This window comes from Apus apus, chromosome 17, assembly GCF_020740795.1.
Source record: "Apus apus isolate bApuApu2 chromosome 17, bApuApu2.pri.cur, whole genome shotgun sequence".
Taxonomy (NCBI): domain Eukaryota; kingdom Metazoa; phylum Chordata; class Aves; order Apodiformes; family Apodidae; genus Apus; species Apus apus.
The window spans coordinates 5,224,235-5,239,293 of record NC_067298.1 but is presented as its reverse complement, the minus strand read 5'-3'; the positions used below and the strand labels follow the sequence as shown (position 1 = coordinate 5,239,293).

Here is a 15,059-nt window from a genome sequence, read left to right as displayed (position 1 = left end):
CCAAGCTGTGGAGCTGAGGGTTGATGGCGAGTCCTGCCCTGGCCAAAAATCCTGTCCTAAAAAGGGGTTTTCCACCAGCTGTGTCAGGACAAGCTGAGGTGTTTGCAGCAGCCTGATGGCTCCACAGCTTGGCACATCTCAACGAACTGAAGGTCCTACCTGCTCCTCCAAATGTCACAAGTGCTGTTTTGTCACAGCCTCAGATGCTGGTGCCTGCATGAGCTGGGCTGGTTTGTTAGAAGGGGCTCAGGAGCAGCTTTTCCAGGGGTTTTCCAGGCAGGCACTACCCGAGGCTGGTTGCTCACAGTTTTGCTAACTCAGCTAGAAGCTGCACCGTGCACACCAGTGGGTGTTTCTTGCAAGCAGGAGGTCCCGGGCTCCGTGTGAAGGGATCATTGGGTGCGGGAGGGCTCGGAATCCCGGCTCCTCCCGGAATCCCTCCTCTCACACCTCCACCCGCCTCGGGGCTGGTTTGGCCCCAGGAGGATGAAACTGCCAAAAATCTCGGCTGGACAAGTGGGGTGCTCCATACCCAGTGAGTGGGATCCCCCCTGGACACCCCCGGGGGATACAAGCCTGGGGAAACCAGACACCGGCACCGCTGGCTGGGCTGGGGCAGCCCCGTGTGCGGCCACTTGCTGCACCCCCCGCACCCCCACGGGACCCTCGGGGTTCTGCAGAAGTGCCCCGCAGGCTCTCACACACCGGCTGCCAGGGGTTAACTGGCCACAGACACTTCCCAGGTCTCCATCCCTCCGTCTTGTCAGTCCTTTTCGGGGCACCACTGCCACATCCAAACCTCCAACGGCTCTTTTCAGCTTCATCTATTTTCACACCACCCATTTTGTCCAGACCCTGCTTTATTCGTTTGGGTTTTAAATACCATTTTGTCCCGTTTAAATTACCCATTTCCAGCTACACATCCCACCAATCCTGCCCAGTCCCTGAACCCGGTAGGGAGAGACTGGCCCTTCCTTGTAGGCTGGGGCTGAAATTGAGTCACCAGGATTTAAACGTTATGTTCAAAACAAACAAACAAACAAACAACAATCCCAAAACCCCAAACATGGGAGCTCTGCCTGAGCCCTCCCCCCCCGCCCAGGAATTCCAGGCCTTCCGAGGGAGGGGGAGGCAGAGGGAAGGGGGGGCAGGGGGAGGGAAGGGGGGGCAGGGGCCAGGGGGGAAAGGGAAGGGGGGGGGGCAGAGGGAAGGGGGGAAGAGAGAGGGAAGGGGGGAAGAGAGAGGGAAGGGGGGAAGAGAGAGGGAAGGGGGGAAGAGAGAGGGAAGGGGGGAAGAGAGAGGGAAGGGGGGAAGAGAGAGGGAAGGGGGGAAGAGAGAGGGAGGGGGGGAAGAGAGAGGGAGGGGGGGAAGAGAGAGGGAAGGGGGGAAGAGAGAGGGAAGGGGGGAAGAGAGAGGGAAGGGGGGAAGAGAGAGGGAAGGGGGGAAGAGAGAGGGAAGGGGGGTGGGAGAAGGCGGGCAGGGAGAAGGGGGGAAAGGGGGCAGGGGGGAAAGGAAAGGGGGGTCACAGGGAAGGGAGGGAAGGGAGGGAAGGGGGAAGGAAGGGGGGCAGGGGGAAGGGGGGACAGGGAGAAGCTCAGGCCGGGTCCCCCCCACCTGCTCCCACTGCCTCAGGCTGAGTTCCCAGCCCCGGGGGAGGCAACAGGGCTCTGGGGACTGGGGGGGACCCCGCTTGAATGGGCCCCCCCAGCCCCGGGGTGCCCCCCCCCTCCCCCGCCCGCGGCTCTCAATGAACCTCCTCAATGAACGTGACGTCACCAACGCCTGCCGACACAAACCCCACCCCCGACCTCCCCCCACGCACCAATCAGCAACCGCCCTCCCTTTACCTCTCGCCCCTCCCCTCCCGGAGGGCGGAAGAACCAATCCGAACGCTCGTCTGCAGCCAAAACACAAGCACCGACCAATAGGAGAGCGGAGGGGCGGGGCGAAGCGCCGGGGCAGCTGGAAGATTCGAAGCGGACGCCCGTGGGGGCGGGCGGCGCGGCAGCGGCCAATCAGAGCGCGGGGGCGGGGCTTACCCTGCTTCCCCCCCCCGCCCCCCCCGTCCCGGTGCCCCCGGTCTGTTTCTTTGACCCCCCGTCCGGTTGGTACGGTTTGGTCGTCGCCGCGCTACCGGGCTGCGGGGGGCCGGCCGCCCCCCCTCCCCCCACCATTCCCCCCCCCCCCCCCCGCCATGTCGGTGAACATGGAGGAGCTGCGGCACCAGGTGATGATCAACCAGTTCGTGCTGGCGGCCGGGTGCGCCGCCGACCAGGCCAAGCAGCTGCTGCAGGCGGCGCACTGGCAGTTCGAGGTACGGAGAGACCCCCCCCCAAACCGGGATCCAACCCCCCCCACCCTCCTTCCCAAACCGGGATACCTCCCCCAACTCATCGGGACACCCCACACCGAGATCGTCCCCCCCCCCCCCAACCTAAACCGGAACACCCCAAACCGGGAGCCCCCCCCCCCCCTTCTTTTTCTTTCAATCGGGACCCCCTCCCCCTCAATCGGGAGAACTAAACAGGGATATCCCCCCCCCCCTTCCATAATCGGTACACCCCAAACCGGGAGCCCCTCGAAAAGCGGAAGACCCCCCCCCCCTCCCCCAAACCGGGACAACCCCCTTTCCCTAATTCAGGACACCCCCCCCATCAGAAAACCCTGCTAAATCCAGACACCCCAAAGCGGGGAACCCCCCCACCCCCCAAAAACCAAACCCGGCAGCCCCCGCCACCCCCCTGCCCGTAGAGCCACGGGGTTTTTTTTTTTGGGGGGGGGGGAAGGCGGGCCCCGCAGCGACCCACGGACACGCGTGGCCCGGTGCGCACACCCCGGCACCCACGCGGGGGGGGAAAACCGACCCCGTCCGTCCGTTCCATCCCCCCCCCCCCGGTGCTATTTATACCCGGCCCGTAACCCGAGCTGCGGCCCCGGGAGGGGGGGGGGGGGCGGGAGGGTCCCCGCGTGGGGAGCCCCGACGTGAGAGGGGGGACACGATCCCGTGTGGGTTTGGGGAGGGGGGGGTAGTGCTTTGTGCCCGGGAAATGGGGGGTGGGGTGGGGGTGGGATGGGTGCCCTCCCCGCCCGGGGTGGTTCCGTGAGGGTGAGAAGTGGGGGGGCGAGGGGCTGGGGGGGGGGGCAGCGTGTTTTTGGGTGCGTGTGCCCCCCACTTGACCCGGGGTGCAGCGGGGCTGACAGCTCGTCCCCACAGACCGCCCTGAGCGCCTTCTTCCAGGAGACCAACATCCCCAGCACCCACCACCCCCCGCAGATGGTGAGTGGGGACCCCCCCCCCCACCCCCACCCCCTTTAAACCCACCCCCCCATCCCCATCACACCCCCCCCCACCCCCCCACATCACACCTTCCCCCCCACCCCCTATTTCAGGACCCTCCCTCCCCCAGCTCCCCAAACACCCCCCCCTCCCCATGTCTCCCACCTCCCCGGGGTGGGGGGGGGGGTCGGCAGCCCCCCCCTAGCCCCCCACCCCCCCCTTGCCAGCCATATTGCTGGGCGCCCGGAGGAGCACGCGAATGTAAACACCGGCTTAAAATGTCTGCCAGGAAATAGTTTTGTCTCTTCGAGCATCGCGCTGCAACTTGGGCTCCCCAGGCCGGGGGGGGGGGGGGGGGGACAAAAACACACCCACCCCCCTCCCCTTTTCCCCCCACTTGACCTTGCCCGAGGGCACATCCCCCTGGCCCGACGGAGGAAGCGATTCCCCCTCCGGGGGGGGGGTTTTGGGTTGTATTTTGGGGCTTTTCTGTGCGGGTTTTTCATTCATCTCTTTCCCCCCCCATCCCCACGTCCATCTCTGCCTCTTTCGTTCTTATTTTTACTTTGCACATCTTTTTATTTGTTGTCCGCGGCGATGCTCCTTTTTATTTTTTTCGCTGCTCAAGCTACTTGAGGGGGAAGGCGAAACTCCGGACGCGTGGGGGCCAGGATGCAGAATCTTGGGCTCAGCATCTTGTATTTTTATTCATTCCATCCCCCCCCCCCCCTTTTTTTTCTCCCCCCTCTCCTCCTGCCGTCAGGAAATGGCCAGGGAATCTCTCCTCTCTTGGAGAAAGTCACTTTTACCAGCTGGTTCCCACTCCAGCCCCTCTTCTTTTAATTCCTCCTCCCCCTGCTTTGGGAGGGGGGGACGTTGCGGGGGGGGGGGGGGGGGGAGAAAAAACCAAAACAAAACCAAACCAAAACAACAAACCTCTTTTCCCGTTGGGAGAGGGGAAGGGAGAACAGGCAGGAGCTTCCGGGGGTGGATCCCAGCCCTGCCTGGTGTTTTGACACCAAAAAACCTGGACGCTGCTGGAAGGGGGATGTAAAACCAGAGCCAGTGAAACCCCCTCAGGACCCACTTTCCACCCCCAGCCCTGCATGGAGGGTCCAGACCACCCTCCCTCTCCCAGGGGTGTATCCCTAGCACCCTGTGCTCCATCTGGTGACAAAACAGATATTCCCACCTTACATTTTTGGGGCTTTTTTGCTACTATTTCTCCACCTCCCCCTCCTCTGATTTCTGCAGCTGAAAATGCCCTGCACAGCTCAGGGCTTTACAGGCACAGTTTCTGTTTCTTTTTCAAGCAGTGTAGAGCAAAGCTCTGGGTGTATCATGAGGTTTCCCATCACCCCCACCCTCCCCAAGGGATGGGGGTCCCCCCCAGCCCCCAGCTGAACCCCCTTTGGGACCCTCCAGACCTCTTTGATGTGTCAGTGCTTCTGCTGGGCTTGACCCTCTGACAACCAAGCACCCCCTCAACAAAAACAGGTCAGAAGGGGAAGGCAATAATTACACAGCCATTTTTTTTTTCCCTTTTTTTTTGTTTTAATTAATTTTTTTAATTCATCTGGCAAATGCCACCCCAGAAGCTCAGCACTGTGTGTCCCCTCCAGCATCATGTCCAGGACTGGTGCTTGGTTTGTGTGTGTGTGTGTGTGACTGTGTTGTTGTGTTTTTCAAAACACAGTCACTCCAGGTTCTTTGGTTTGTTGGTTTTTTGGTTGTTTGGGTTTTATTTGTTTGTTGTGTTTGGTTTTTTTTTTCAACAAGAAGGTTTTCAGACAGTGCCCGATACACAGGGTGAGGGTGTTTTTTTTTTTCCTGGCTTACCACTGCTTTTTGCTGAGCTCCAAAGTCAGTTCTCCCAAAGCCTGTGTGTGGACCCACAGGGTGCCAGCCTGGCTGTGATGGCATTTTTTGGGGTGCAGCAGCTCCACATGCTGATGGGAGCTCATCCATCCCACTGCCAGCACTGATCTGCTGGCCCCTGCTTCCCCCAGGCCCAGGAGATGGGGGGAGCACCCCATCTTCCAACAGGACCTGCTGAGTCCTGCCTGGCTGGGTTTTGGCCACATCAGGGGAGCAGGGAGCTCCTGGCTGTTCCTCTGATCCTGGCCATCCCTAAGGGCTTGCAGGATAGGGATGAAAAAGAACCTGTCAGAGGGATCCAGGGGTTTTGCTTGTGCTGGAAAACACCTGGGGGAGCTGAGCCAGGGGCAAATCCCAGGTTAACCCCTGGGAAGGGGGAGATGAGCAGCTATTCCCCATCAGACACCTGCTGAAGGCAGGAAAAGCTGCCCCCTCCTCCCCACATGTGTGTGTTCAGGGCAGCCCCTGGCACAACACTGCTCCCTGCAGCAACCCCCCCTCTGGGAGTGAAAAAAAAAAAAGGGGGGGCAGGGGCTCTGGGGCAGGGGCTCACCCCATTTTGCACCACTGGGGTGAAACCCTTTGTGGGAATGGGACTGTGGGGGCCTCTGGTCCTTGAGCCCCAATGTGAGGCTGGGTCTTCCCCCCCCCCACACTGGATTTTCATCTGTTGGTGAGACTGGCTGCAGAAAGGGCTGGATCTGTCACGGGGAGGGGGATACATTCAGCTGGGTGTGCAGAAGGTGGGGGCTGTACCAGGAACTGCTCGGGGCCTGGTTGCAGCCTCACGTCCCAGGGGAGCCCTGCCTGCCATAATGGGGAGGTGGAAGGGGGGTCCTGGAAGGCCAAGTGGGACCCCTATATACACCCCACCCATCATGCCAGAGCCCATTGCAGCAGCTGGCATCAGAGCAGAGCCCCCCCCTTAACCTGCAGCTCTGCCCCCCCCCCCCCCAGTGCTTTGAGCTCCCTGGATGGTCCAAACTGTCCTTCCCAGCCAGACTGGGCTGGAGACCCTCCCCGTGCAGCCCCGACACCTTTGGGGGAGCCACCTGGACCCTTGGGGGCTGCAGAGTAGTCCTGGGGTCCCCCCAGTGCCAACCTAACCTGTACTCTGAGCATCCCCTGGGGGGGGGGGGCTGGGGAGAGCTCCTGGCTGTGGGATGCAGTGAGGATCCCCAGGGATGCTCCAGCTCCTGCAGGCACCTTGAGACCCCCCAAAATAAAAGCACCCGTGACTGATCTGACCCCACCCCCCTCTCCTCTCCCCCACAGATGTGCACCCCCAGCAACACACCGGCCACGCCGCCCAACTTCCCGGATGCTCTGGCCATGTTCTCCAAGCTGAGGACCTCCGAGAGCCTGCAGAGCAACAACAGCCCCATCCCTTCCATGGCCTGCTCCCCCCCGGGGAGTTTCAGCCCTTTCTGGGCTTCCTCACCCCCCAACCACCAGCCCACCTGGCTCCCCCCTTCCTCACCCACCACCCACGGCCTCCACCACCACCTGCACCACCCACAGCCTGCCTGGCCCCCCACCCCCCCACCTGCTGCCCCCCCACAGAAAGCCATGGCCACCATGGACGGCCAGAGATAAGACTGGGTTGGCAGAGGGGGCTTTTTTTTTGGGGGGGGGGGGAGGGGAGGGAAATCAGAGGTGTGCCAGGGCGTTGGGAGCAGGGGCTCCCTCAGAAACGCACTGGAATAATTTTTCTAGGTTTTATTATTGTTTGTTGTTTGTTTTGTTTTTTTTTTTTGGGGGGGGGGGGGGGGGGTTGGGGGACACACGCCACATGCTGCCAGGGAGGGCACTGGCCCATGAGACCCTCTTAGCTGGTCTTTTCTTCTCCCCCCCCCCCCCCCATTTATTTTTATTTTTTTTTTAAATATATAACTATAATATATAAATATATCTAATGTATATAAATCCAGAGAGAAGGAAGCAGCAGCAGCACGGAGGAGCTGCTGGGTGGGGGGGAGGGGGGTTCCTACTCCCCACCCTGTCCCCCCAGCATCCCTGCAGCAGGGCAGGAGAGGGAAGAGGAGGGGGGGGGGGGGGGGAAATAATGAAAATTACCAACTGCTGGATGAGCTGTGGGTACCCTGGATCATGACCATGGGGGCACAGACCTGCTGCCCACCCCCCCTCCAGGCTCTGAATTTCCCAGACACGTTGCAGCAGCACCTGGAGCAAAGCACCTCTCCTGTGGCTTCCAAAATTCAGCCCAGCTTCTTGCACAGACCCCCCCCCCCCCCCAACACACACACACACTTCTCCTCCCTCTGGACCCCCCCCCATCCAGTCCTCCCTCCCTCTGCACCCCTCCAGGGCCAGGGGGAAGCAGAACTAGGGGCTGTGATGTGTCAAGGTGATGTGTGTGTGTCCCCTACATCCCTGTGACTACCGTGTATGGCCCTTCCCTGGGGAGGGGGGAGCTGGGTTGTTTTTTTTTTTAGTTTTCAAATCAATCTTGCTTAAAAAAAAAAAAAGAAACAAAACAAAACAAAAATAAATAAAATAATAATAATAAAAAAAAAAAAACAAAAAAAAAACCACACAAAAAAAACCCCAAACAAAAAAATATACAGGTTGAAGGTTTTTTTATTAATTTAAAACAAAAAAAAATAATACAAAAAAGAATAAAACTCCCTTTTTTAACCCCAGCTGTACCTGTCTTTTCTCTTGGCCTCATGACGTCCCTGGGCAGGTGACTTGGGGGTGGTTCCGAGCCCCTCATGGCTGCTGGTTTGAGGGTTCAGCTGAGGCCCCCCCATCCCATCCAGCTGCTGAGGTGCTGGATCCATCCCCCGGGGGCCGGAGGAGCCCCCGTGCCTGGGAGAGGTGGCCGTGGGTGTCCCTCTGTCCTGGGAACAGCCTGGGCTCATCCCTCGGGAAGCCTGGCAGGAGAGAGCAGAGGGAGTGTGGGGGGGAGCCGGGGGTGACCTGTCCCCCTGTGGGCACCCTGCCCCCCCCGCTGTCCCCTTCACCCCCAGCCCCCCACGCCCCAGCAGTACCGTTCCCGAGCACAGGCAGCTGCCCGTCCTGCCGGCCCCTGTGGCCATCCTGGCCCCGCAGCTGCAGCTGGGAAGGAGACAGTGGCTGGTTGAACCCCGGGGACATTCCTGCCCTCCCCCCCCCCAGGCAACCCTGCCAGCGCCAGCTGGGGAAACTGAGGCACGGAGCGCTGGGGACTCTCAGCATCCCCTCTCGGCCTCCCCTCTCCCTCCCTCATCCCTACCTGGCTGCGGGGCTGGAGGGGCGGGAGGCGCTGGGGCCGCTGCGGCGGGGGGGGGACGGGGACGGTGACGGTGTGCTGCCCCCCGCAGGCCCGGGGCTCCCGGGGGCACCGGCACTCGGCTGCCTGGGCCCTGGGGGGGGGTGGGAGAGGGGCGGGGTGGGGGGGGCAGTGCTCGGCACCGCAGCACCCCGCGTGTCACCCCCGCGCCAGGCTGGGGGCTCCCAGCTGGGCTGCAGCCCTTCCCTCGAGACCCCTGACACCCCCCCCCCCACCCCAATTCCTAAGGCAGGCTGAGACCAGGCACAATTCATCACATCAGCCTCAGCGTCCTGTGGGGACAGAGACCTGGGCCAGAAGGGGCAGCACGGAGACGGGGGGTTCTCGAACCCCACCCCCCCCCCCCCCCCAAAGAGCTGGGGCAAGCCCAGCTGAGCCTCTGAGGCACATCTCTGCTCCCCTGCCCTGCCCAGGGCCCCCCTGCAGCCCCGGGAAGAGCCCCCGCCCCAGGGCTGGGCTGCCCTGCACCCAAGGGGGCCAGGGATGGGCTCCCCCCCACCCTCACCTGTGCTGCTGGGTTGGCTCCTGCTTGAGGTGGATCTGAGGGCACCCGGCCAGGCAGGGGGACAGTGATGGCAGGGACGGGACGGCCACAACGTGCCTAGGGAGGGCAGGAGCCACGGGTGGGTGACGGGGGGGGGGGAACACGACACAAACAACCCAGCCCGGCTCGGGGCAGCACCCCAAAACCCATGGGTTTGTACCCCACGGCACCTCCTGCCCCTGGGGAGGGGTCCCTGCTCCCGGACAGGGCTGGGGAGGGGGCTTGGCAGGCTCGCACCCCCCCGGGGCAGACACCCAAACCCCCGGGCCCCTCCCGGGGGGGGCACAGCCAGCACCCATCGCCCCCCCATCCGTCCCCCTCAGGTACCCACGGGTGCCACTCACGGGCCGGGCACCGTCACGCTGCAGGGCCGGTCACAGGACAGGCAGTGGAAACGGACCAGCAGCTTCCTGCGGAGGGGAGAAAAGGGCTGGGGGAGCCCCGGGGCCGGGGACACACACACACACACGCAGGCAGCAGCGAGGTGCTGGGCACTGGCTGTACCGCTTCCCCCCCACTAATCACCCCCCCTCCCCTGCCCCTTGCCACGTCGTGCCCCTGCGGGAGGGACCAGCCCCCCCGCCCCCACCCCCCACCAAAGCCTTCGCACCCACAGCCCAGGGTTTGGGGCAGGGGGGCTCCGGCCCGCAGGGACCCCCCCTCCTCGTCGTGCCCCCTGTCCTGAAGGGAAGGTGCTGCTGGGAGGAGAAGGCAGAGCTCCTTCCTCAGCATCCCGCGGGGCGCTGCTGAGATGGTTCCCGGGCCGGGGTCTTCGCCCCAGGGAGCGGGGCCAGCGCTGCCCCCGCACCTGCCCCCGTCGCCATCGCGCTCACCTCTTCATCGCGGCAGCCTCCGCGGCCTCTGGCACCCGCGCCCTCTCCTTCAGCTGCTCCAGGATGATCTTCCCGTGCTCCTGCAACTGCTGCCGGAAAGGCACCAGCTCCAGGCGGTCCAGCTGGGAATGGACACACACCCTCAGCCGGACACCCCGGCAGGGGACATCTCCGTCCCCCGGGGGCATCCCTGGCAGGGATGTTGCCTTTGGCTGCCAAGCCCCCAAGGGGCCAGTTTTGCACGGTGGGGACGAACCAGCTCTCACCTTGGAGTCCATCAGCTCCCTGAGCTGTGGCTGGGACTGGAGCCAGCCCTGCTCCACGCCTGTTCTCTGGCTCTGCACCTCCCGGATCCTCTCCTCCAGCCTCTCCACCGTGGCCTCCAACAGGCTGTGGCTGACTGTGCCAGCCAGGGCAGCTCTGTCTGCTTTCTAGCAACGGGGAAAGGCAGGAGGGGCAGGGCCAGCTTGGGTCCAGGCAGAGGAACCCAGCAAGGGACCCACAGCTGGGCTGGAAACCCTCCCTCCCCCAGGCCCGTTCTGCCCCTGAGCACCCAAGGGACAAGGTGCATTTGTCATCCTGTCCAGGACTCCCTTGGCTGGCACTGGGACACCTCCAGACCCTACCTTATCCATTGCCAGCACCAGGTCCTCCTTGTCTGCTTTCTCCTTCTGCAGCCTCTCCACACACTGGGACAGAGCCTTCCAAGGCAGAAAGCAGACCACGATGCCACCGTAGGGTCAGAGCTGCTTTTGGCCAGCCCAGCACCTCCCCACCCCTGGCCAGAACCTCCAGGACAGGCATCTGGAACCTCCCCAGGGCTGCCAGCAGGTTGGCAGGGGGACCAATCCCTTGTGGTGCCCAGCCTGGGCTCTGCCTGCAGGATGCTCCGACCCCGCGGGGCTTTCAGCCACCAACCTTGAGATGTTTCTCCTGCTGCTGAAGCTCATCCATGAGGCTTCTGGTGGCCGAGCTGAGCTCCTTGCCATCCCTCTGCAGCTCCACGATGCTGACCTGGATGTTCTTCAGCTGCTCCTCGTCCTGCTTCAGGGAGGAAGGTGACAATGGTCCTATGCAAGGGGGTCTGGCTGCCCCATGGGGACTGGCCCGGTTTACTTGGCCAGTGGCCACAGGCTGTCAGTGGCAGCAGGACATTGGCATCAAGGCTTTCATTCCCCTCCATGCTGCTGACTTTTACAAGCCAATCTGGGGGGCACTGGGGCTCCCTCACACCACAGCAAAGCACAACCAGCTGGGAAGGGGATCCTGGCAGTTCTCTCCCAAGCCCCCAGCCAGCATCTTCCTACCTGGCTCCTCCCTGGCAGCTGCCTTGACACCTTCCCCGCTGCCTGCTGTGACATCAAGGAGTCCATCAGCTCCTGGAGCCTCTTGTAGCTCTGGAGATGCCCCAGCTGTGTGCCCGTGTCTGTGCTGCACACTGGGCACACTGCCTGCCCCTCTGCCTGCTGCTGCCCTGTGCTCTCCACCATCACTGGCAGCTTGTCCAGCTGCAGGGAGGGGAGAAGAAATTGTCTCTGAGTTGGGATGGATGGGGCCAACAAGCCCGCGTGGCTGTGGAGGCTCAATGGTGCCATCCAGCCAGGGGATGGGGGCAGGAGCCTGGCCAGGACTACCCTGCTGAGCCAGGGCCCCTGCCTCACCTGCTGCTGGAGCTGCTCAGCTGTCTTGGTGACCACCTGCTCCAGAGCAGCCTTGGTCATGTCCTGCTGCTCTCCCAGCTCCTGCTTGAGCTCCTGCAGCTTGGACCTGGCCAGTGAGAGGGAGATGTGGGCAGGCTTAGGCTCTGTGGAGCTTCTCAGGGGGAGTCTCTTGCCCCCCAGGCAGGGTGCTTTCAGCCTCCCTAGACTCCTTGGCATCCCCACGGGGTAGGAAAACCCCTCCCAGCCTTTACCCCAGTTGCCGAGTGATCTGGTCACTGACATCCACGCTCCATTCAGATCCAGCTGCTCCCAGCTTTCCAATGACCTCCTCCAGCTGTTTGATCTGGGAACAGCAGCAGTAGCAGCAGTCAGGGCACAGCCACCCAGCTCATCCAGAAAGAGGCCCTTCAGCTGCCCCTTCCACACCCAAACCCCCTCAGCATTCCCCTCAGCCCCCTTGGGGACCTCTGCTGGCTCACCTTCTCCTTCTGGCCCTGCAGATCACTGGCCAGGCTTTGCAGGGAGGACACTTGGCCCTGCAGGGAGGTCAGGATGTTGGAGATCTCCTGGTCTAGAGATGGGATCCATGGGAACACATGGTCAGCGAGTGGGTCTTGTCCAGGGGGTCTCGAGTCCAGGCTCTGAGCATGACTAGCCTGTGACCCCCAGGTGTCCCCATGCAAAACACCCCCCTCCCTCTGCCCCCCCAAGTCCATCCAGGGCTCTCACCTCCCTCTGAGAAGAGCAGGCACAGATTTTCAAGCTCAGCCTGATCTGCCTTGGTGGCTTCCAACTGGGCCACCTCCTCCTTCAGGACAGTGTAGAGGTGGCCAAGCTGTCTGACCTGGTCAAGAATCACCTGTGTCTCCAGAGCATCAGGGGTGGCCTCAGTGGGGATATTCTCAGTGCCAGGAAGGCTGGGCTTCGTGTGGGGGGGGCTTAGCTGAACCCCTGCTCTGTCTCTTTGAGTCCTTGGAGGTATTGGTTGCACCCCTGGAATTGTGGTCTGGGTGCTGGAGGTCCCAGATTGCATCTCTGGGATGGTGGCCTGGGTGCTGGGGGATCCTGGCTGCATCTCTGGGATGGTGGCCTGGGTGCTGGGGGATCCTGGCTGCATCTCTGGGATGGTGGCCTGGGTGCTGGGGGATCCTGGCTGCATCTCTGGGATGGTGGCCTGGGTGCTGGGGGATCCTGGCTGCATCTCTGGGATGGTGGCCTGGGTGCTGGGGGATCCTAACTGCATCTCTGGGATGGTGGTCTGGGTGCTGGGGGATCCTGGCTGCATCTCTGGGGTGGTGGCCTGGCTGCTGGGGGATCCTGGCTGCATTCCTGAAGTGGGGGTCTGGGTGCCAGGGTACCCTGGCTGTGTCTCTGGGGTGGTGCTCTGTGTGTCAGGGGTCCCTGGCTGCATTCCTAGAGTGGTGGTCTTGAGGCTGGGGGACTTTGGCTGTGTCACTGGCATGACAGCCTCAGTGCTGGGTGACCCTAGCTGTGTCTCTGTGGTGTTTGCCTGGGTGCCTGGGAACACTGGCTGTACTCCTAAGGTAGCAGCCAGGGTGCTGGGGGTCCTTGGCTGCATCCCTGGAGTGGTGGCCTGAGTGCCAGGGGACACTGCCAGGGTGGTGGTCCCCAGGGTGTCCCCACACTGGGTGTCCATGTCCAACACTGTGGGCTCGGTGGGGGCACACTGGGTCCCACTGTCCTGCTGGGAAGAGAAGGCAAAGGGGAACAGGGTTACAGGCAGCTGTGCAGAGGGGAGGACAGAGCCCAGGGCCCCCTGCCGTGTCCCCAAACCACCACCTCACAGGGTACTGTTGGGGGCTGTCAATGCAGCCCGGGCCCTCAGGGAGGTGCCAGCACCTGCTCTTTTCCCCCACCCCCTAAACACGGTCCTTTTCAGAGCAGAAACTGCTCGGAAAGCACAGGCTCTGGAGTTCAGAAGTGCCTTTGCCTCCCTGGGCTTGAGGCAGGCAGCTCCCTCTCCCACCAGCTTGACCTGCAGGCAGCAGAGGGTTGGGGGTTGCTGGTGGGATGGGCTGAGCTCCCCTGCTCCCCGTTTGGGACATCCTTCCTTCGTGCTGGGTGCCAGCCATGGCCACGGGCAGGGCCAAGCTTCCTCCTGAGAGCACTAAAAGCAGCTCACCAAGCCAAGTGCCTCCACGATCACCTGCACCTTCTCTGCCATGCGGGCCTGCTCTGCCTTCATCCTGTCAATGTCCTGGAGGAGATCCTGGGACACAGGGTTGTCCTGGGAGGGGGGGGCAAATGCCAATGGAGAGGTTGGCTGAAGGGTGGTGGGGTCAGAGCTCCAGGGGTGCTGAGCCCCAGGCCTGCAAAGCCCAGGGCACTGGGGGCTGGATTGGAGCCACCAGCACTTGCTGATGTCGACGTGGGGAGGAGCCAGAGCAAGTGGAGCAGCATTTCAGCCCCAGCTCCTCCTCCCCAAAACTCCATCCCTTTCCCACAGGGAAGGCCCAGGTCCCAGCAGGAACTCGGGCTTAACTGAGCCCATAGGAGGGGGCTTGGGCAGGGGAGCACCCAGGGGACAGCCCAGAGCCTCTACCTTGGAGATGCTGCTCCCCTTCTCTTCAATCTTCTCCTTCCTCTGGCCCCCGCTGGTGACTGTAGAGGTGACCTGGGCGCTGCCGGCAGTCGGGCTGTGCCCCGGCTCCTGAGCTGGCAGGTCCCGCATGCCCAGGTGTCCCAGCATCACCAGCAGCAGCCGGTGCAGGGCCCGCAAGTTGAGGGCCCCAACCTCGGGCGTCCCGATGGCCAGATCCAGCATCTGAGCCAGGCTGAGCGAGGCCATGGGTGCCTGGAAACACGGCGCCTGCCTTGGGCGGGGGGGGGTAACGTGAGCCTTTCCGCCTGGGGGGGACCCCGGGCTGGGAGGGAAGGACGAGCAGCCTCAGCCCTTCCTCTCCCTCCTCCCCACTGCAGGGATCCCCGCGGGGCTCGGAACCCCCGGCCTCCCTGCCCCGCCCCTGAGCCCGCCCCTGCCCTGCTCTCATTGGCCAGCACCCGCCGCTCCTCGCCGCCCCATTGGTCAGGCACAGCGTAGCGTCCCCCGTTGCTAGGCGACGCCCCGCCCCCCGGAACGCCTCAAGCCCCATCAAGGGGCAAAGTCCGAGTTTGGGAACCCCTGGAGACAAAAGCATCTCGGGGGCTTCCTCGTGTGTCCCCTCCGGGCCAGGCCCAGCGTCACCGAGCCCAGGAGCTCTCAGCGAGTCCTCCTTCCCCCCGAAGACAGCTACAAGGATCATGGATTAAGACTGGAAAAGGGGAGATTCAGGTTAGACATTCGGAAGAGATTCTTTAGTGTCAGGGTGGAACAGGAACAGGTTGCCCAGAGAAACTGTGGCTGCCCCATCCCTGGAAGTGTTGGAGGGCAGGTGGGATGGGGCTTGAAGACCTGGTCTAGGGGTCCCTGCCTAAGCAGGGGGGTTGGAACTAGGGGATCTTTAAGGTCCCTTAAACCCAAACCATTCCATGATTCTAAGCTCCACCTAGGCCTGGTTACAGCAACAGCCCCAGGGGACAAACCCAGCAGCATTCACAGGAAGCACCACAA

The 15,059-nt window shown here is 62.7% G+C and overlaps 2 protein-coding genes across 3 annotated transcripts; one reads left to right on the top strand and one right to left on the bottom strand.

The window, feature by feature from the left end:
* Nucleotides 1–2,191: 2,191 nt before the first annotated feature.
* Nucleotides 2,192–6,877, top strand: UBALD2 (UBA like domain containing 2). Of its 2 annotated transcripts, XM_051635080.1 has the most exons (3): nt 2,192–2,314; nt 3,215–3,277; nt 6,431–6,877. In XM_051635080.1, exons 1-3 carry the CDS (start codon nt 2,195–2,197, stop codon nt 6,749–6,751), a joined length of 504 nt encoding a protein of 167 aa, XP_051491040.1. In that variant the 5' UTR covers nt 2,192–2,194; the 3' UTR covers nt 6,752–6,877. The 2 variants fall into 2 exon arrangements, with proteins under 2 accessions (XP_051491040.1, XP_051491041.1); XM_051635081.1 differs by lacking the exon at nt 3,215–3,277.
* A 1,826-nt stretch (nt 6,878–8,703) lies between these two features.
* On the bottom strand, nt 8,704–14,297 carry QRICH2 (glutamine rich 2). Its single transcript, XM_051635227.1, has 14 exons — nt 14,052–14,297; nt 13,632–13,736; nt 12,218–13,193; nt 11,968–12,059; nt 11,740–11,831; nt 11,489–11,594; nt 11,135–11,335; nt 10,746–10,871; nt 10,454–10,528; nt 10,094–10,258; nt 9,828–9,949; nt 9,339–9,404; nt 8,956–9,051; nt 8,704–8,722 (listed from the first exon to the last, which is right to left on the bottom strand). The coding sequence occupies exons 1-14, from the start codon at nt 14,295–14,297 to the stop codon at nt 8,704–8,706; spliced, it is 2,487 nt and encodes an 828-aa protein (XP_051491187.1).
* Nucleotides 14,298–15,059: the final 762 nt, after the last annotated feature.

Bases quoted from the DNA above. Each gene is read 5' to 3' on its own strand.
- UBALD2 (XM_051635080.1), top strand. From the start codon at position 2,195: ATGTCGGTGAACATGGAGGAGCTGCGGCACCAGGTGATGATCAACCAG. The intron at 2,315-3,214 runs GTACGGAGAGAC...TCGTCCCCACAG, and splicing joins CGGCGCACTGGCAGTTCGAG to ACCGCCCTGAGCGCCTTCTT. The intron at 3,278-6,430 runs GTGAGTGGGGAC...TCTCCCCCACAG, and splicing joins CCCACCACCCCCCGCAGATG to ATGTGCACCCCCAGCAACAC.
- QRICH2 (XM_051635227.1), bottom strand. From the start codon at position 14,297: ATGGCCTCGCTCAGCCTGGCTCAGATGCTGGATCTGGCCATCGGGACG. The intron at 12,060-12,217 runs GTGAGAGCCCTG...TCCCATCTCTAG, and splicing joins CCTGCTCTTCTCAGAGGGAG to ACCAGGAGATCTCCAACATC. The intron at 9,950-10,093 runs GTGAGAGCTGGT...GTCCATTCCCAG, and splicing joins GGGAGCTGATGGACTCCAAG to CTGGACCGCCTGGAGCTGGT.